A 20720-nucleotide genomic window follows, 5' to 3' on the forward strand; every position below is an offset into this window, starting at 1 on the left:
ATAAAATACAATTGAATTTATAATTCTCACAATGCTGACTTACAATTATTGCAAATTTTTTTCGAAGCTTCTTAAGCTCTCTTAACTTTTGAAAGATCATCTTTATTTCTTGAATTAAACGTCCAATATAGTTTCTATCAGATTTCATTTGTGTCAGATATAGTAGATCTTAAAAAAGAAAAATCATCGAATCGGGAAACTTGAGTTTTTGAATAACAGCGTGCGGATGTCCAGCAGCGTCGCATAGGCAGCCACGTGCGATTCTATCGGTGAAAAATGTCACTTCCTCCTCCGTGGCGGAGGGAAAGGACGCCGGAAGAACGACAGGTCGGATATTCAACGGAAAGCCGAGCAAACGAGGCTCTTGGCCCTGGCAAGTGTCCCTGCAGCTCCTCCATCCAAAGTTAGGATTTATCGGTCACTGGTGCGGCGGTGTTCTCATTGAGCCCACTTGGGTCGTCACAGCTGCTCATTGCATTCATAAGTGGGTCTCACTTTTCATTCCAACTATAAGAGCTTAGCAACCAGTTTTGAGATTATCAGTAGATTATCGGTATAGGGTGTCTGGAAAAATTTATTGAATTAATAAGATTGAGCGGAGGATTGTTTACGATTGATACAAATATCATTGATACAAATATAAAACGTATTTATCTAATTAAATTTATCATTATAAAAATGTATGTACATACATATGTTTACATACATATGTAATTATTATCATAAAAATAACAAATAAAGTTGAATTTGAATAAAATGAAAATATGAATTAAATTATGAAGGGAACAATATTAAAAGTTGCAAGGATATTCCAAGATTACTAGTTTATTTCATGGGAAATATCTAGTAAGAAAATTAGCACACAGAATATATTGTTTCTAAAGTTCGTTGCATGTGTTAATTGCAAGACAATAAGAAATATAGATTCTGTCAAAATTAATTTAACTTTTAACTAACGTTAAACGTTACCTTTTATAATAGAATAACATTTTATTTTATCTTAGCTTAGATGTATCTAATGTTCTTAAAGGATTAAAAAATAGACACGAATATATTTCGATACCAATACAATTGGTCGATATTCATTTACAGCGAGCTCTTCAATTTACCAATCGGTGCATTATGGACGGCGGTGGTCGGCGAATGGGAATTAGACTCTGGTGGACGTGGCTCGGCAAGACTACCTGTTGAACGGGTGATCCTCCATGAGAGATTCAACAATTACTTACACGACATTGGTATGTAAACAATTTAAAGTCACAATTTGACATGTGTTCTAGTTAAAAATTCAAAATATTTAAAACGGAAACGCTACTTCAAACGAAAGATGTCTAACGTTGTAACAATATAATATTATATAATATTATAACTTATCTTTCTCTCCTTGCAAAATTCATTTGAATCTTAATTTTTGTAATTTTTGTAATTTTTGAGAAATTGTGTAATTTTCTTTAAGATCATCTTTGTTCTATTTTCCCTATTAAAGAACGCGTTGTACCTTGTTGAAAGATACCAAGAAGAAAATATTGAAAAATTTGGAACAATTTCAATGATAAAATGATCGATATTGAAAAACAACCTTGAAATTATCTATTTCTTCGACTTAGATTTCCGAAAGTTAGTATCTCGAACCCTTACAATTTCCCAGTTCTTCTGTTGTAATGTATTTTCAGTAAAAGTAAAAGTAAAAGTATTTTACTTTCTTTTATCGAACACACACTTAGCAAACAAACGAAGAAAATAAAGCAAGGAGAAACTAACAGAAATTAACAAAATGTTTTGTTTAGCTCTGATGAAGTTAGCCAGACCAGCTCCTTTGTCGAAAGCAGTACGAACAATATGTTTACCGGAGCCGGAAGAGGAGCTCAAGAATGGACAATGCGTTGCTTCTGGCTGGGGTCGATACGGCCCCTCTCAGTCACTTTCCACTGCACTTTTGGAAGCCTCAGTGCCATTGCTAGATCTTGAAATATGTATGAAAGCTTATGGAAAATCAGTACCGCTCCGACGCGGCCATCTTTGTGCTGGTCACACTGATGGTTCGACCGGAAGTTGCGTGGTAAATTACTAACTTTCGTATTACTTTAACTCCCAAGTTCCTCTCAAGTTGGAATTTAAGCTGGAATTTTGTTTAATATTACGATTATAATATAATATAATATAATTTAATATTTAATATTTAATAAAATATAATATTCAATACGAAAGTACAAAAATGTTTGCGCATCATTGTATCAATCAAGTTCAGATACTTACTTATGTTCAATTTCATATCATTTCATCTCGCGGTACTTTTGTACAAAAATTTGATGCTACGTATCCAATGTGTAGAATCTGATTTAAAAAAGCACCTCACTGGGAAATAAGAATACGTACAGATACTTTTCGTATCTCATCACTGGTTTTTTAATCCTTCGAGGATCTGACGAAAAATAGTTTTCCTTAGCAAATTAGTCACTTATTTTCATACGATTTTGTAAAAAAAGACGGAATCTACTAAAATTTCAGTTTCACCGAAAATAAATAATACATACCTATCGTTGACTTCATTAACAACTTGTCAAAATCATCAAATTTCTTACTTTGAAAATAATGATTCCTTCGTTTGAATTCAAAAGCATTTTCATGATCCTTTGATAAGGTTATTCGAAGTCGTAAGGCTATTTTCATCGTTGCATAAGATACGTAGCGAACGTCGTCAAAATCCACTCAACTAGATTGAAATCTCCGCGTCTTCCTATTACAATTGCTTTCAACTTGGTATTCGATTCGACAAACGCTCACTCGAGACGAATCGTCAACCTTTTTTTTTTTTTTTACAGAATTGCTATTTATTCCACGAAATTTTCACTCTTAAGTTTTAATAATCTGTTTCAATTATTTATCACATACCATGCTCAATGTCTTTCCTTTTGCGATTATTAAGTTCATATCTATATTTCAATAATCAATTACAATTATCTTTAGGAAGATGTGTATATACAGAGTGATTTACGTAATTTGCACGCCTGAAATAACTTTTAAATTGCGTCTAATGAAAGATTGTTTAATACAAAAAAGTTGTATGGTTTTAAGCGAGGTAAAATATGGCCTTTTTGTGTATGTTGAGGGATGTCGAAATTTCCAAGGTCATCTTCACTTTTTTTTAATCGACCCATATATTTTTTTCATCACAGATTGAAAGAATATTCAAAAAAATAAGTATTAAGCCACATTGGTTCTTCAAGTTCTAGTGAGATATTAGATTTAAGTGTGCAAGTTACGTGAATCACCCAGTAAGTCGAATTTACAGTATGTAAATAAATTGTGTAAATAACATTTCAACTGATGAAATAATAACGTTTTTTAAGGGTGATTCTGGAGGGCCATTGCAATGTCGCCGCGCAGACGGAGTGTGGCAATTGGCAGGTGTCACGTCTTTCGGATCAGGATGTGCTAGACCAGGATATCCCGATGTCTACACTAGGATACAGTATTACGTGAAATGGATAAGAAATATCATGAGCAACAACGATGACACGCAATTTTTATAATTGTAATCAGTATATTAACTCGCGTCTACCTTGAAATGTAGATACAATTATGTAAATATTATTCAAACAGGCAAATAGACCATTGTACATATGCGTATACATTTACCCATGTATGATTCATATTTCAACGTATGATTTTTATATAAAGAAAAATACTTTTCTCTGCTCTGGTCCGTGAAATGCCTTTTAAACAGCTAGCTCTATTGATCCAAATTTTTTTATTGAAATTTTCCTTAACTCTTCCCTTTCTACACTGAATTCCCTATCGACCTTATTTGTTCTCATTTGCTCAGATTTTCCATTATTTTCCAGACACAATCGCAAAATCCGTATATCTTGAATATAGGAACACGATGCATCTGAAAACCATAAAACTTCGATTTCAATAGGAATAGGACAAGTGTAGTACGTGTACACAACCTGCCGGCATGTTATGGAAATGAAAGCACAACCACTAGAAAGTTACAAAGGCGAGCCGTTTGCCAGGGGCTAAGATACCCTTCTATTTTCTATACACACACGTACACCAATATACACATTTACTTACTATACTTGTAATATACAGTAACTCACAAAATTACTCGAACGCTATTATATATAGGAAAATCGAGAGTTCGTTAATGCTGTTAACGAGTAACATTATTGTGTACATACATGTTGCACGTATGCAGACTGTATATGCGCGTAGATTGTGTTAGCGACTGTGTAATATTTTACATAATTCAAGCGTTTGTTGTCACGAGCAATTATACATCATGTACATGATTCTTGTGAATCCCCCTAGAACAGTTTATTGTTATTAATTTAGAGAGAAACTTGCAAAGTTTCTTTGCAAGTGGGACGCTGCCTATATTCTTTTAAAAAAGTTTTTACAAGCGTTGGAATACTTTTGCGAGCTACCGCATGTACAGTTGGAAACGATACGTTAGATCGTTTCTATCCCGGAATAGGAATATTTGCATTTATACGACACTCGTAGGGGAAGAGGATCCAAAGTTGCTTCACCCTTTCTGAACGTTGTAGATTGTAAATTCGACGTTACGCAACTTCACGATTGTGGATATGACAAGCGAAGAGCGATTGCATCTCCTCTATCTTCTCCTACTCTCTCTCTCTCTCTCTCTCTCTCTCTCTCTCTCTCCTCTCCCTCTCCTCTCCCACCGTACTCATTTCCTCTCTACGCCTCTTCAGTCGATGAAATTAGAAGTATCGATCTATCGCAGAGAAACGCGTACATTATGGCAACTAAGAGAGAGCCTGAGCACACAAATTATGCCAAGGTGCATCTATTAATTAACTTAATACCAGCCACTTAACATACAAAAGCATCCTCTGATCGAGTTTCGTTTACAGACCTGCCTACTCGCTGGTGTTTCTCTTGCCTAGAATTTACAACACCCGTTTGTCGATTTCTTTGTAGTTCTGAATTTCTTCATCATGTGCATATATAACTTGTACACATCATACCATTAACCATGAGTTACAAGTTATATAATTCATTAACCTCTCGCACCTGTTGCTCTCTTTATATATTTAGATCTTAAAAATTAAAACGGAATTGAAATTTATTTAATTAAAATCTGCTCGTCTATAGTTAAGGGGGTGTTTTAAATAAAGTTGTTAATTATTCAACGAAGAACAAGCTACTCACAAGAGGACAAGTGTTTTACAAGAGAACATTGAAGGGGACTAGTAGGAGGATGGAGGAACTTCTCCATCAGCAACGACAAGTAGTCGAACAAACAAGTTTCATAAACACTATTATTCTATGCATTTGATATCCTCTGGCCTAGAACGAAATCGCTATTAAACCACGAGTATTTATGTATTTATGATATTCAAAAATACAAAGATATACACGTACGATGCAATTATATTATGATAATTAAAACTGGAAATATTACCATTGATCAAATAAATTTCCTTTCTTCCTTCTACCGAGTAAAACCTCAGTAAATGTACATATATGACATAAATATGTATTTCAGCGTATTTCATATCACGCCACTAGTAATGAGTTAAATAGCTGTTTTCAAACGTAGATCGCTTGCAAATTGTTCAGGCTGAATCAAATAATTCTCTGTTTAATGAATGAAATAAATCTTTGCTTGGGTTTTAGTGTTCCAGTTACATTCCTAAAAAGCAGGAATATTGCGTATAAACATTCACAGTCTAGTAATTCAAATATTATTAGAAAAGCAAGAAGAATAGAATGGCCATCAAGTAAGCGCGGATGGAATCCAGTTTACCTAATAGATTAGACCTTTCGTGTCCGTCACACTTGCGTTGATTAGCAGCTAATTACATTACTAATTACATTAGCTCTCTGATATAACGCAATGGTACAGCTGTCGTTGTCAGTGCACGTGTTCGTATTTAACGGGCGTTCATGGCGTCTAATTAAATCGTATATTTTGTTTCCCGAAATTTTCTCGTTGACCTCTGACAATCTCCGGATACATTATCGTTGCGAATATAATACGATAAAACCAACACTTTCTATTTTTGCATTGTGTTATATTATACTTATTTGCACGTTTCGTTGAAAGTGATTAAAAATCGTGAGTTACTTCACGCACGTACGCAATGTAATATCATTTTTTCTTGCACGCTTCCTTTAACCGCGCCATTAGTTGATTAAGCTTGGTGTAATCTCAGGGGAAGTTAGGGTGTGTCATTTGACATTAAGTCGTTTAAAAGCGTTTCCATTGTATTATATGACACAGTGTAGTTAGAGAATCCAAGAATTCTTGTACTATAACGTGTGCTTGTAAATACACGCATGTAATTAAATAGGTATATACTCTGGATTGGTACAATATTTCTGAAAAAAAAAATAAAAAGACTAAATTTACATATCTACAAACTCAATTGCAATTGTGTAAAAGGATAAAAAGGAAAAGAGAATAATTACGTAAAAGAATAAAGAAAAGAAAATGATTACGTAAAAGAATAAAGAAAAGAAAATAATTATGTAAAAGAAGAAAGTATTTAAAAAAATGATCATAGAAAAATTTTATTACACTGTATTTTTAATAAAAAGTGTTACCTATCTGTGTAAAAAATATTTATTTAGCTGTTACGCCTCTAAGAAAATCATCAAAACTTCTGCAACAACTAGAGAGTATAAGAGAATTATGTTCGAACTATTTTATGCTGTATGCACTAGTAGGAGAATGCGCGAAGCTGATTAAGATCATCTAATCGATCTGCTCAACCTTTATACCGTTTCTAGATATAGAGCAGTACATGGAATATTTATATATGCGCGTAGAATATTTATATATCTATATATGTGTATGTAGATACGGATAAAATGGAGAATGATTCGATTACATAAAAGATAGAAGGATTACTCGCACGCGTTAATCCCATTACAATTAATCAGATACAATAGTGTTTTTCTTTTTTTAATTTATCGCTGTTCTACCTCGTCTACTTTAATTTTAATATAACTGTTATTTTATATTAATTTTCTGTGGAAATTTTAAAATATATTAAAATATTAAAATATAATTTACTACCTAATATAATAATAAGTAATGCACCATTATTGGCAATAAGAAATATTATATCAAATTTATACGTAATATTTAATAAAACTAGACTTGAATCTATATTCAATTTAATTCTCAGTTAACTTGAGCTAATTCAAATTCAACTCATTAGTATCAGTAGTCATTCTAGAATAAAGTCAATCAATTCATCCCATCTACTCAAAATTTTTAGCGACTTCGAATGTTAGTAGAATGTTACAAGCAAAATTAACATCAACATTTTCTTTCATCTATCAAATATTATAACTAATAAGTAACTAATATATACACTATTCCCACAAATAAATAAAATAAAGGTAGGACATAAAAAAGGTAGACATCCTACACGTAAATACAACTGAAATCCAAATTAAACTCAGCGAGAAACGAACCAGTACGGAAAATAAATTTACAGAAGTGGAATATCACAACAATTGCTCTCATCGAGCAATATATCAGCGAGGCAGGAGTTGACATGCGCGAGGTACCGCGTACGTGAAACGAACGGGGAGAGTGCGCGTTCCTGATCAGTAATAGCACACTTTCATCGTGACGAGGAAAGTGAGCGAGCCAAGTGAGTCGTTTGATCCACGCCGTGGAGGAATCATCCACGCCGTGTGTATAATGCACGGTAACACACAGGAGTGCGCGCGTGTCCATAAAGATCGTGTGCACGAGGTATAGAGAGGCTGTGCAGAAGAGAGGAGAAGAGAGGTGGCCAAGAGCGGAGAAAGGGAGAAACCGTCTCTCTCGTTGGAATTCCTTTCGATATTCGCGAACAATCGTCGTCTTTTTCTACCCGTGTGGATCAGGGTGTAGATCAGGGTGGGGTGCTGGTTAAGAAAACGAATTGCTCGAGAAAGTCTGAAAAGAAAAAAAAAAAAAGATCAATCATCATCAATTACAGGGCTTGTATTCATAGAGATACGTGAAACGCATTTATATACGAATATACATCTTTGCGTACGCGTATACGTACGTGCCTAAATAACAAAGATCGTTTGATAGCGAACAAAATTATCTAACGTCCGATAAATAACGTCGTTGAATAATCGCTGGATAGAGAAATGATACGCGGAGCCGCGTGTCGACTCGCCCTTTCCAAACGAAGGAGCGTGAGGTGGATGAATCATTGAAACGGTCTCTGACGCATCGAATAAAAGAGGGAGGCCAACGAGGAGTCAAAGCGGAGCAAGGTTGCAAGCCACAGAAGTAAGAACCCGTTTCTACAACAGGTTCGTGTTCCCCTGAAACATGAATGAATATAGTAACACACGACTTGTAGTATTCGAATTTCGTTTCATTCAGGGAGAGAGAGAGAGAGAGAGAGAGAGAGAGAGAGAGAGAGAGAGAGAGAGAGAGAGAGAGAGAGAGAGAGAGAGAGAGANGCAGAGGGTGAATTTCTTTGATTCAAGATGGCCTCTGATTTTGTTATGCACACGTCGTACATTTGTTCGATGCTATAGCTCGAGGGGAAAGTTTGTCTGGACAAGTCGATTTTTTTGCCGATGATCATTACGTTTCCATGTACAGGGTGGTTCAACTATCGTGGTCACTCGTCAAAATTTTTTGATTGAAACTGCAAGGATTGAAACAAAATTATTCGACAAAAATATTTACGACGTGTGAAGAATGATTTCATAAGGGTTGGTAATTTACCTAGCGCAAAAGCTACAGGTGAATTTAACAGATACAAATTTTCTTTTCATCTTCTTTTTATTTTAGCGAGAGTATGAAAACATGATAGTTATTGAAACACTCTGTACAATGTAAATAACAAATCTGAATTCATTATATTATAGAACAGCCAATTTCCCATGTGGAAATTAAAAACGAAAGTATAAATACCTGTCTTTTGCTACCGGTTTCACGGTTTTTTTTTTTTTTGGCATTGTCATCCGACTATATTTTTGCGATATCGATTCGTTCGATATAAACCTATGATTAAATTCTTCGCTTAAAGCTTTATTCTATTTCCTTTTCTCAGAAAACGATTCAAGTTTGCAAAAATCATTTCCTCTTTTTTTTTTTTACCAGAAAACTGCTTCGAAATTCAACACGTGTCTTTTTGGATCTTGGAGCTAAGCATGTATCTTTTCATCTCTTTGAAATTTTTCAAATATTACGGATATATTAAAATATTGTTTGCCATACCTTTGGCTTTTACAAAATTTACAAAATCAACTTGTCAGTTATTTTTAAAAGTCCAATGCCTGCGATGCTAACAGGATGCTAAAACGTTTAATCACAAGTTTAATCATAGGTTGAGATCAAATCTTAACAAGGCAAGTTCTTCAATTCCTGTGATATAGAACAAATTATGAAAATTTCCTTTTCTTTTTTTTTTTTGTCATTTCAGTATTCAATGATGAGTAAAAATAATGAAAATGGCATATCCCTGACGGCACCTCCAGCCATCCATGTTGGTCCTATAGTGAATCCAGCAACCAACGAAACCATCTCTATTGTTATTCCATTATCAGCTCAGTTGGCTACCGTTACCAGTCAGAAAATTGAGAAATCTTGCAAAGATTGTACCAAGGATGCCAAACAGTCCTCCAATAATGTACATCCTCGGCTAAGGAATGATAAAACCAAAGGATGTCCTTATCCTGGTTGCACTAGGTACGGAAGAGCCTTCTCCAGAGCCCACGATCTGAAACGACATATTGCTCGTCATGAAATGAGGAAAGAAAAGCTGTCCGATTACGAAAATTGTGCTGTGATCAATAAGCAACAGCAAGGTGGGAAAGAAAGTAACGAGAATGTAACAAATGGAATCATTGATAGACAACATGTGGTTTGGAATGACGAATCACGTGAGAGCAAATCTTACTCCTGTTTACATTGCAAGAAGAAGTATACCAGTGAGATCAAGCTCAAGGCTCACATGAACTCTCACGAAAAGGTATGTCAGAGTTGTATCTCAATGCGAATGGATACGTTAAAGTATACCATCCTTCGAAAACTTGAGTTTTAACAAGTTCTATCAAACTTTTACATATAAATCAACGGCAAGTTAATAATTAGAAGTCACACTCAAGAATAAATTCAAATTGATCTATCACGAAACATATCAATCATTTACATTAATTGAAAATATTGTCCGGTTCATCAATAATTAGTCTATCAAGCATGCTTAATATTGTTTAAGTTCGCATCTAATTCGTTATGCAATAGCAAAGTAATAAATAATAACTCGTAATAATCAACTGAATTCTTTCTGACATACATAGATTAACCTTTAGTTAGAAATACTTATAAATAAAATAATAGATGGCAATTTATAGTAATCAATTGGATTCTCTCATATAATATCTTTATCAATTACTTCTGCACTTGACTCGTGTATTATAGATCTATCTCTGACGTTTTGTCCATCAATATCCAACAGATTCCAGATAAGAATGTGTGTGCTTTGTGTGGAACCTGTTCCCGGAATGAGGAGGAATTACAAGAGCACATGAAACAACATACGGCGAACATGTTGGAAGCTCAAACAGCATTGGAAAAATGTGAGAAACAGCAGCCAGACAAAGAAGACGATTTCCTGCTGGAGGAGATGTTACTTTTGAATAAGAATCCACGAAGAGTTACGCAATCAGGGAAAAATAATACGAATGCAGCGTCAAAGATAAGATGTGATTACTGTTCCAAGACATTCAAGACCAAATGGACGTTGAGTTCCCATGTAGCAGCTCACGAGGGCCGTTTCCAATTCGATTGCCATCAATGCGGCAAGAAATTCGTCAGGAAGAGTCACTATGAGGGTCACATGAGATCTCACGAAGCAGCGCGACCTTATGTCTGTGAACAATGCGGGAAAACGTTTAAAGAACTGAAGCACAGGAGGGAACATACTAAGAGAAAGCATCCTACTAATCAGAACGCGATTCAAACGCTGTTGGACAGCATCAGTCCATGCGTGTCGGAAGAATTGCCGGTGGACCAGACAAAATTCACACTTTTGATGCCGGTTAATTTCTCTGTCTAGAGTCTTCTCTAACTTGATTTCCCCCTAAAATAATGCAACGTGATTAGACGAATGTGTAATTTTTTTATTACTTTACAATTAACTAACTTAATTCTATTCTTTCATCTATTCTATAATTTCATCTCAAACGTCAACAAATTTTCAAATTCAATTCGGTATGAAAATTTTAGATCTTTTTAGTGGAACGAAATTGACGAAATCGGAGTTTCGACGAGGAAAAACTGGCAAAGGGCTGATGCTGTTCTTTTATAGTAGGAAGATTGTTAAATTATTATTTGATACTCGAAAAACGATTGTTATATATAATTTTATTATAATGTAATTTCGACTGTATACGATTAAAGTGATCTTAAATTTCTATCCATAGTTTATCGATTCTATCAGTCAGAGCCGTGCTTTCATCATATTTTTATTTCTCGGACCGACATCTCAATCAAAGACAATCTCGACTGCAAAATAGCGTACAACCTGTACATACAAAACGATTCTAATAAATCGATTGCAAGAAAAGACACCCCGATATGTTTTCGATATTCATAATCATTACTTACATGCTTTTCACTCAGCGTGAAATATATAAGAGAGTATACGAAAGTTGAAACACCCTGTGTATATAAAAATTGTGAAACAATTATCGAAAGAAGAACTCGATTGAAAACGAGATCTACTTATCGCTTGTTTTGTTTCGCCTTATCTGACATTTTTAATTTTATTAAATTTTTACCCAGAGGCAAATGATTTAATTGGCAAAAAAAAAACAAAGAGTAATGCTGTAACGTAAAATCTACATGATAAATAATTCCACAGATCATTAACGACGTGAAAGAATAAAATAAAAAAAGCCAGGAAGAAAAGAGCAGCATTAATATCGAAGGAAAATTTCTTTTACACTCTGTATTCTATATGACTAGTCTCTCATTTTAAATGAACGTGAACAAGCGACCAAAAATACCAATTACGAGATGCGATCAGTACCAGGAACTGGAAAAGGATCCAGAAAAAACCCTATTAACAGAGCGGAGTTGCCATGGCTATGCATTGGACACGCTTCCGCCGGAAGTTCTGGAAATGATTTTTCGGTTGCTGCCTCTTCATGATGTTGCTACGTCCGTGCGTTTGGTTTCTAGGTGATTTCCTAAATACCATTAAACAATATTTTCCATGTGAATTTATGTATAATTCGATATTTCACGATTCAAAATTTATAAGAATTATAAGCTGTATAACTTTGGAATTCTCTAAACGAATACCTATTGCTGTTCCTTAAAAAATAAATTAAGAGATTACACAATAAAGTATGTCTTTAATCTTTCCTGAATATAGAGTTTTTAACGTATCTCCAATAACTTCCACGTCAAATTTAAAATAAAACATGAGATAAATAAAAGGAAAATCACAGAGGACATTCTGGTTATGTCAATCAATAAGATTTCGATTTAAACACAAATTTAACACGCATAATTAAGCACAAATTTTGATGTATCAATCATTCAAAAACCTAAAGAACCAATTTTAAGTCTCTTTAAAATCTCTTGGTTTTGATATTATATAGCTATCATACATATATGTATGTATATGCTTGTTATTTCTTGAAAAATGATCTTAATAGAGCTAGTCAATTTGATTTCTGTATTCCGATTCATATTTATTCTCTATTCTGTGCTCTGCTTGCTCAAGTACTTATGTATGTATCACACAATATCCCAAACATTTCCAATTTTTTAAAATTCTCCTCGCGCAAAAAGAAAAAGAAGGGAAAAAAGAATTTCATCTATCGTTTCATTTTGAAAACATTGAAAATCACTTTCGTTCGTGTTAGACATTGCTCAATGGTGGCAGCGGCAGTTTTAAACGGCGCCTTCCTGACGGCTTACACGAAGCTGGAGAGCATAACAAAGCGCAACGAGAGCGTCATGAAATCTGCAAAAACAGACACCGAATTATTGGCCTGTAGCAAAGCTTTGAACGCTCTGGAATTGATCAAAGCACAGTACAAAATGCTACGAGCCGTGACTTGGAGGTACACGCATCCTCCGACAAAGCAGCAAAAGTTTCCAAGACTTTGTTTCTACGCCGGTAGTCTGCTCGACAATCTGAACGAGCTTCTCAGTCGTATATCCAAGTATCATCCGTCCATCGTCGGTCCTCGTGCACCAGAATCGAGTATCTCACCCTTTATAGCCATCTGCAAACGATTCATGAACTTTTTCGAAAAGATCTCCGAGCGCAGGGTGAACAGGTGAATCGCTTTCTAAAGGAATAACAACTGTTCCTCTTGAAACATTCATTTCAGTAATTAGTTCCTTTAAATCTTACAATTTCTACTACGTCCTTTGAACGAGTTTCCTAGAAATCAGAATAAATAATTATTGAGACTATATTGTACTTAGTCAACGAGATAGGGTTTCGATTAAAATTCAAAATTTCATCCTTGTTTCTCGTGGGTATTGAAATGCCGAAATAATATTAGCAGATCGGCCCTGATTTCCGGATGCAAGATCGTAGACGTCCTAGACTGTCTCGTAGAAGGTCGACAGGTACTCTTTTTCAAAGTCTCGACTAACAAACGAAACACCGGAAGAGTCGTCAGCATGAAGTTAAGATACACGATGAAACGCGCCTGGTTCACTTGCCTGGACGTTTTCAGAAAAATCGAAGAAAATTCTTGGAGAGACGAACAACGCTTCATGTACCTTCGATTACGACGTCTAGTGGGCAGCGTGAACGAACATCTCTTCGAAAATTTGCATTACGAACACCAACTGCTGTTACAGGTACTTGCCAATTACTTTTTACATGCATACACAAGAAAACTGAAGCAGACGTTGTGCCGTTCGAAAAGTTCGTAAAGGGAAAATCGAAGGGGGGAAAAATTTGGAAGATGTTACATCTTTGTAAAATTAGCAGATCATTGAACAATATATACAGCGTCAGTTCAGCAATTTTTAATTTATTGAGTAGCTTTACGATCATTCTCTGAAAGAGAAAGAGAGATTATTATTTCTCTCGGCAATAAGAAAAAGAGAAACAAAAGTAATTAAATTTAATAAATTAATAAGTTAAAAATTAAGAAAGAATGTAAAGTAAAACGAAATAAATATGTTCATATTGATAAGTGATGTCGAATTTACTTTTACCTGTACTTTTTACCAAAAACATAAGACCAATCTTTCTTATTGAAAAGTGACATTCTTTGAATTGAATACGACAGATTTTTCTTTTTTAAATTTAGTTGACGTTCAGCATTTATAACATACATATACAAGCATCAAATGGTAATACATATACGTACGATTGTGTCAAAAATGTTACAATCTTTTCAAACCATCGAACGCTCTCCATGCCACACAACTATCAATAAGTAACTCGAATGATATTTTCTTTTATTTGCAGATTCCTTTGACACTTCCATTGAGACCACCACCAGCTTCCACTTACTCGGGATACGGAGAGTATGGTGGACGATTCTTTTATTACGGGAATATGAATAAATACGCGTACGAGACTAAGTTCGTGCACACGGTAAACACAGCAAACTTGACGGTTGAAACTGAACAACAGGTGCAGAGGCCGCCGTCTTTCGATCTGGTGATCGAGATCGAGCTGAAATGCACGCCGGACTTGGCACCACTTGCTGCTAGATCGATACTGAAATCAGACGAGTTCAAAACTCACGAGATGAGAACTTGCAGGAGTCAGCAACTACACTTACGAATGAACGTCGTATGCCCAGCGTCGTTAGCTAATAGATTACCTGGTAACTTTGTGTGGGAATTACGCAGCCCACGACGTATATTTATGGTGGAAGATGTATAGTAAATTGAAACATAAGTTGAGGTCATTAACTAAACGTTCAGGATGCACGCAGTTGCACGTTATTAATTCGACAAAGTACTCTAAAATGTAACAAAAATATCCTGAGTTTCTTGACAGATTGTTTGAATGGTTATTCATAAATTGAATTCGCTAAAATTACCTTGTATTATTAACTCCCTTCAATTTTTTTTCATTTTTTGTACCGTGATAACTATTGCATTAATAAACATTGACCCACAGCTGCAAAGAAAAAGCTAAACCTGATTTCATATCTTATATCCCTAATGAGTTTATGCTCTTAATTCTCACTTTTTCAGATCATCCTAAATTTTATTCTGTTTTAACATTCATAATTTGCGTACTTCCAAGCATGACTACTTTTGACCTCAATATATATGTATGCATATTTCTTCCACCAAGAATATATCAAAATTAATGAATTAATTATTAACAATTTTTAACATTAACATACGTTGATATCATACAATTATACGTCTTATATTAATTTTTAATGTATATGTGTGTATATATGTATACATACGTATATACGTATATATACATATACACACACACACACACACAGGTATAATATTTAATAGTAGGTATTGGTAGAAGATAAAAAAATACTTTATACAAGCGCGAAGCATTGATATTTATATAAATGTGTTTTATTGTAACATATCGTACAAGTAGCGAATTACAACAATGAGTACCGAAAGTATACATTTTTATTTACATTATATATTTAATATATTAAATTCAGTTCCTACCAAATACTTTAACGTCCTCTACTTCGTTATTTTCCTCCGAAAAGACCGACCAAGTTGTATTGTTAAATTTTCTAGCACGATTCTCCAACAAACCATATGCATATTGGTTTAAAATAATTCCCTTGGGGAGTGCCACACCTTGAAATCTATATAAACTTTCCTTCTCTGGAATTTTGTGGACAGCAGCAATTGTACAACGACCTATTAATGAACTATTTCCAACCATAGGTCCTTTGCTAATGTCTATATAATCACCAATTCTGTATAAAATAATTTTATTGTTATTTGACTTTGCGATATCTGGTATTTGCGTCATTTTAATAGGATTATCCTGGAACATGTCAAGTGCTAGTCTTTCCGAAATCTCTATCCTTTCTATAGGCAATTCCTTGTTTATTAGTTTCACATACTGAGCAGATAATGCACGCATTTCTTGATCCGTAGGCTTCCAGTCGTCCAAATCAAGATACACGTCGTATATAAAACTACCTGATTTTATGACTGGTACCGGGAAGCTGTGTAGATGAACTGTTACATCTTCTTTAAAGGCTGTGTCTACAACAGCTCCCAAAATGAAAGAACAAGTTCGCCAAAAGGCTGTATTCACTACTTTATTTTCTGGACTAAGTAAATTCAACAGTTTTAATTCACAGTTTGACGATAAAGGTCTATTCATATCCCATGGTGATCCATCAACCATAGCAATAGCAGACACTTTGGATACACCTTCAGAAATATGTTTTGCACAATCCATAGGAGTTGATATGCATTTGTTCATTATAAGCGTTACTTCTTCTACAGGTGATTGATATTTAACTTCTATCTTTTCAATTCTCCCCACCGCAGTCCTCTGTCTTTTCTTTTCTTCTTCAAACAGCAAATTTCTCTTCTCTTTTGCTTCAATTTTTGATAATATACTTTTATACCTTGATTGTAAGTTTGGCGCAAAACATAGACTTTTACAACTGAAATATACATAAAACGTTGATTAAAAATTAATACGATGGAACAATTAAGACCATATTAATTCATGAAAATCAACATTTTCTAATACCAACATCGATTCAAATAGGTTATGTACGTACCGTTGATACATGTTGAGATATAATATATAGTAAAAATCTTACACGCCTAGTATATTGCAGAAAACGAAGACACATATATTACGAAAGTCGTGGCTTTACTTTGTCCTTTATCAATTAATGGTTTGATTAATGAAAAGTCATTTAAATAACGAGTCAACCATTCATTGGAGATCTAGAAATAGTAATATAGTATTTGAGAAATATCCCGTGCATTCATTCGCCGAAATTATTTGAATGATCTACGCGACAAGTTATTAACACAAAGAGTGTTAAAACTTTACACTCTCTTTTTTGTAAATTATCTAAATTTATCTTAGAACTTAGTGTAAATGCAGCCGAGTTGTTACCTCCTCACGAGTTATTTATGTCTTGAATACTATGTCACTAATAAGTAACTTATACTAAAATCATCATTCATAGGTACAAGTGTATAAAACCACTTGAAATCTGCAACAATTTCTTTTTAAATTAATAGCGATCAGCTATTTTAAAATTTACAAGACGATTCACACATGGTTCATCGTATCGTAAAAGGCGGATACTTATGTGACGTCTGTGAAATATTCAGCGTCATACGCATGAAAAATCTACGTACAAACTTTAAATTACAAGTTAAAGATTACATAAGAGTTTTTGCCATTCTACATGAAAAACTAAAAACAAAATATAAGAAGACGAATTTGGAAATTTGTCAAGTACGCTTTAATTAATTCTCAAGAGTAGAAACGAATAATTGAGCAACAGGTTATTTTATATTTTTACATGCGTATTCGAAAATAAATTAAAAACGTAGAATAAAATACTTTCATAAAACACTTCGTCTTCGAGAGAATAAATTATGCGTACTATCGAATTGATCTCCAATTGAGCGCACCTAAACTTTATTTTCATGAAAATAGGGTCTTATATTGCACCTAGATTGAGCCTTCATCGGCTGCTTACTTTTACCATTGACTAATGTTATACATGTTGATTTGAACCGGTTGAAAACTTGCATGTTGTTTGAAAGTTTGATAAACTTGGTAATTCAATACAAATTTGACTGATTAGTTCGCCCTTTGATGATTCGATCTGTATTTACACGATGTTATTGTTTTGTCCAACGTGCGGCAATCTGCTTCGTATAGAGGAAGCTTTGCAAGCGTTGCGTTTCGCGTGCAACACGTGCCCGTACGTATTCAACGTCGTGAGGAAAGTGAGCAGTCGTACGTATCCGAAATTAAAAGAAGTGGACGATGTGTTAGGCGGAAGCGCGGCTTGGGAGAACGTCGACTCCACTGAAGAGAGGTGTCCAAAGTGCTCTAATCCTAGAGCGTATTTCATGCAAATTCAAACGAGATCCGCCGACGAACCTATGACGACGTTCTACAGATGTTGCAATCCTCAATGTGGCCACAACTGGCGCGAATAAAGGCATGTTGATAAGTTTTGCCATTCATTTTCAACGTTGTTCTTAGCGAAATTGAACATATAGAATTTTTCACGATATTAAGTATATTACCATTTATTTTGGAATTTAGAATCGTTTATGTTATTTCTTTACAATACTGGTAGAAGAAATTAAACACACATATACATAAGTGTTTTCTAATAACTTTAAATACTTTTATTAGCCTTATTTATTTTTATACTGTATTTATGTATTGTTAACTCTAGAACTAATTGATAAATTTATCTTTTTGTAAAACAGTGCCGTTTCTTACTTGATGGAAAGAGAACAATTTCAAGAATACAAAAATTGGGCCCAATGAGTGTTCTATTAAATTCCGTTGAAGAGGAGATAGAGGTGTTAACAAAGTATAGTAATCATTGGATGTGCAAAGGAAAACGATCCGTGGCAGTAGCTAGCAAATTATTGCTAGAAAATAAAGTTGTAGCACTTCCAACAGATACAATATATGGTCTTGCTTGTGTTGTATCAAATGCTGATGCTATTGAAAAGCTCTATGAAATTAAAAAACGTGATGCAAACAAGCCATTATCTATTTGCGTCAGTAACGTGAAAAATATAGAGAAATGGGGTGTCGTCGATCATGTGCCATACGATTTATTAACATTATTATTACCAGGGCCATATACAATTATTTTGAAACGAACGCCAGCATTGAATCCTGCTTTGAATCCTGATCATGACACTGTAGGCATTAGAATTCCAGATTATGAATTTATAAATAATGTCACTGCAGTAACAGGACCATTAGCATTAACGAGTGCTAATTTAAGCAATCAATCCAGTTGCTTATACCCTTCGGAATTTCAAAATTTATGGAAGAAATTAGATGGGATATTTTACGACACAACAAAGTTTGGTAAATCATATAATGCTTTGAGACGTGGATCGACGATAGTTGATTTATCCAAACCAGGCTATTACAAAATTGTTCGCGCTGGAGTTGGGGCACATGAAATTAATTACGCGTTAAAAAAATACAACTTACAAAGTATTGTAGATTAGATTTATTATTGTTGCAATCTGAATGTTATTTGTATTTTGACACCATAGATGTTGTATTTGAACAATGAAATAAGACAGACGAGTATTTAATAAAAAGAAATAAACTAATACAAATAAATTATAATTTGTTTATTCTGATAATCGTGTAATTCATGAATATTGCATGCTAAAATGTAGTATGTTGAAAATGATGATTTACGTATATAAGAATTTACGTATTATTTAAAGCATTGTAAAAAACTAAATAACAAATACTCTCCTTAAATCTCAAATACATCATTAAATTATTCCATTTTTTGTTCTTTTATTTACGCAGCTATTAACTCTTTGCGGTCGTATTTTTTGTAGACATGATAGTCGTGTTGGTCGGAATTATTTTTGAGTGGCGCACATTCAATCAATTTATTATTGTCTAAACGTATAAATTTTATTCAAACGAGTATGTTTAAGCTGTGTGCATATTACTTGTTATCTTTGTGTTCGATATTTTATACAGATCTATAGTTTTCTTTGGTATTTCAAAGCAATCCTCGATATATAATCCCGGTTTCTAGGCACTATAATATCACTACCATTATCTGATTTGTCAGTGTAGTCATCATAATCATCAATATAATTATGATTCATATAAAACTCATCACTACTGCTTTGCACATCTTCATAATCACTAGGCTCTCGTCTCTTTTTAGACATTTCAGAGTATAATTTTTACAACTGTAAAAAAATCAGATAAATAACAATGAAAAAAAAAATTAGTAAATATTACAGTAATACTGAGTCTGCTGCTTCTGTGGAAAGAACAATCTCAACTAATTGAAAGAACGATTGTTCTTCCAGTCAAAGGATCTACAGTGTTTAAAAATGAGTGCATAACGCGACAAAATAATGTTAAGTTTGACTGTTTAAATAATCGTCGCATACCCGTGCCGGCATGCGACTACAACAGTAAAACAGCCTCGCCAGGGCCCGACCGCAAAGAGTTTGTCATACAAAAAATCCTCGAATCGAGAATTCCAATCTTATAAACAAATCCACAATGCATGTGGTAATAATATTAACAAGTATTAAGCGGTATATTATATCCTGAGATATTGTTCTGATTAAATGTATTAATAATTCATCAGTGAACATATCCTCACTGTTTCTTGTTTCTTAACAATATTGTATTGTCTCTTTGACAAGATACATATCACATAATATTATTGTGAAGTAGTATTATTCCTTTCACTTATTAAATATTAAACGCAACCAATTGATAAAAGAGGGTTCGTTTTTCATTTTAAGCTAAATAAATAATCTACGCCATTTTTACATTAGAATGAATTAATGACAGGCAAATCAGTCGAGATGATAACATTTTAAGATCCCTTGTTATCATCCAAGTAATTCGCATGCATTTTAAAATGCGTATTGTTACATTCGTTACAAATGTATTTATCCGACATCTATAAAACGTAATTATTCAAACGAGTCAATTAATAAAAATAAATTAATAAAATGCATTCAAACGTGATTATTAAATGAAGACTAT

General features: G+C 34.0%; 6 protein-coding genes and 2 long non-coding RNA genes across 18 annotated transcripts in view; 5 read left to right on the plus strand and 3 right to left on the minus strand.

The window, feature by feature from the left end:
- Positions 1-3462, minus strand: part of LOC122528611 — a 21076-nt gene extending 17614 nt beyond the window's left edge. For 4 of the 5 annotated variants that reach the window (XR_006306622.1, XR_006306618.1, XR_006306620.1 and 1 more), the window contains exons 1-6: positions 3341-3462; positions 2535-2933; positions 2257-2422; positions 1848-2119; positions 1110-1184; positions 44-564 (exon numbers count right to left, since the gene is read on the minus strand). This is a non-coding gene — a long non-coding RNA (uncharacterized LOC122528611). The remainder of the gene's footprint in view (positions 1-43; positions 565-1109; positions 1185-1847; positions 2120-2256; positions 2423-2534; positions 2934-3340) is intronic. The other variant, XR_006306621.1, reaches the window with a different exon arrangement.
- The window catches only part of LOC122528602 (chymotrypsin-like elastase family member 2A), a 4111-nt gene extending 491 nt beyond the window's left edge, over positions 1-3620 (plus strand). The window contains exons 2-5 of one of the 3 annotated variants that reach the window (XM_043653916.1): positions 238-484; positions 1093-1238; positions 1788-2059; positions 3351-3620. In XM_043653916.1, coding sequence (XP_043509851.1) covers positions 238-484; positions 1093-1238; positions 1788-2059; positions 3351-3533 — 848 coding nt within the window. In that variant the 3' untranslated portion in view covers positions 3534-3620. Of the gene's footprint in view, positions 1-219; positions 485-1092; positions 1239-1787; positions 2060-3350 lie in introns of all 3 variants that reach the window. The other 2 variants (XM_043653915.1, XM_043653914.1) reach the window with 2 other exon arrangements.
- A 3955-nt stretch (positions 3621-7575) lies between these two features.
- LOC122528599 (zinc finger protein 567-like) lies at positions 7576-11421 on the plus strand. 4 transcript variants are annotated; one of them, XM_043653908.1, is made up of 4 exons: positions 7576-8304; positions 9107-9354; positions 9429-9977; positions 10464-11421. In XM_043653908.1, exons 3-4 carry the CDS (start codon positions 9435-9437, stop codon positions 11061-11063), a joined length of 1143 nt encoding a protein of 380 aa, XP_043509843.1. In that variant the 5' UTR covers positions 7576-8304; positions 9107-9354; positions 9429-9434; the 3' UTR covers positions 11064-11421. The 4 variants fall into 4 exon arrangements, with proteins under 4 accessions (XP_043509843.1, XP_043509844.1, XP_043509841.1 ...); XM_043653909.1 differs by having other exon boundaries at positions 7576-8281; XM_043653906.1 differs by lacking the exon at positions 9107-9354.
- Positions 11422-11692: 271 nt separating this feature from the next.
- LOC122528608 lies at positions 11693-15245 on the plus strand. The gene is made up of 4 exons (XM_043653922.1): positions 11693-12190; positions 12883-13302; positions 13534-13837; positions 14457-15245. The coding sequence occupies exons 1-4, from the start codon at positions 11988-11990 to the stop codon at positions 14877-14879; spliced, it is 1350 nt and encodes a 449-aa protein (XP_043509857.1). The 5' UTR covers positions 11693-11987; the 3' UTR covers positions 14880-15245.
- On the minus strand, positions 12867-14475 carry LOC122528612. Its single transcript, XR_006306623.1, has 3 exons — positions 14356-14475; positions 13058-13248; positions 12867-12983 (listed from the first exon to the last, which is right to left on the minus strand). It is a non-coding gene; the product is annotated as an uncharacterized LOC122528612 (long non-coding RNA).
- A 284-nt stretch (positions 15246-15529) lies between the features above and the next one.
- On the minus strand, positions 15530-17297 carry LOC122528601 (39S ribosomal protein L39, mitochondrial). 2 transcript variants are annotated; one of them, XM_043653912.1, is made up of 3 exons: positions 17082-17297; positions 16735-16906; positions 15530-16614 (listed from the first exon to the last, which is right to left on the minus strand). In XM_043653912.1, exons 2-3 carry the CDS (start codon positions 16743-16745, stop codon positions 15639-15641), a joined length of 987 nt encoding a protein of 328 aa, XP_043509847.1. In that variant the 5' UTR covers positions 16746-16906; positions 17082-17297; the 3' UTR covers positions 15530-15638. The 2 variants fall into 2 exon arrangements, with proteins under 2 accessions (XP_043509847.1, XP_043509848.1); XM_043653913.1 differs by lacking the exon at positions 17082-17297 and adding an exon at positions 16996-17013.
- Positions 17298-17749: 452 nt separating this feature from the next.
- On the plus strand, positions 17750-18145 carry LOC122528607 (DNA-directed RNA polymerase III subunit RPC10). The gene has a single exon (XM_043653920.1). It carries the CDS (start codon positions 17819-17821, stop codon positions 18143-18145), a length of 327 nt encoding a protein of 108 aa, XP_043509855.1. The 5' UTR covers positions 17750-17818.
- On the plus strand, positions 18013-20637 carry LOC122528605 (yrdC domain-containing protein, mitochondrial). Its single transcript, XM_043653919.1, has 2 exons — positions 18013-18147; positions 18425-20637. Exons 1-2 carry the CDS (start codon positions 18106-18108, stop codon positions 19187-19189), a joined length of 807 nt encoding a protein of 268 aa, XP_043509854.1. The 5' UTR covers positions 18013-18105; the 3' UTR covers positions 19190-20637.
- Positions 20638-20720: the final 83 nt, after the last annotated feature.

This window comes from Frieseomelitta varia, unplaced genomic scaffold (assembly GCF_011392965.1).
Source record: "Frieseomelitta varia isolate USP_RPSP 00005682 unplaced genomic scaffold, Fvar_1.2 scaffold_253, whole genome shotgun sequence".
Taxonomy (NCBI): domain Eukaryota; kingdom Metazoa; phylum Arthropoda; class Insecta; order Hymenoptera; family Apidae; genus Frieseomelitta; species Frieseomelitta varia.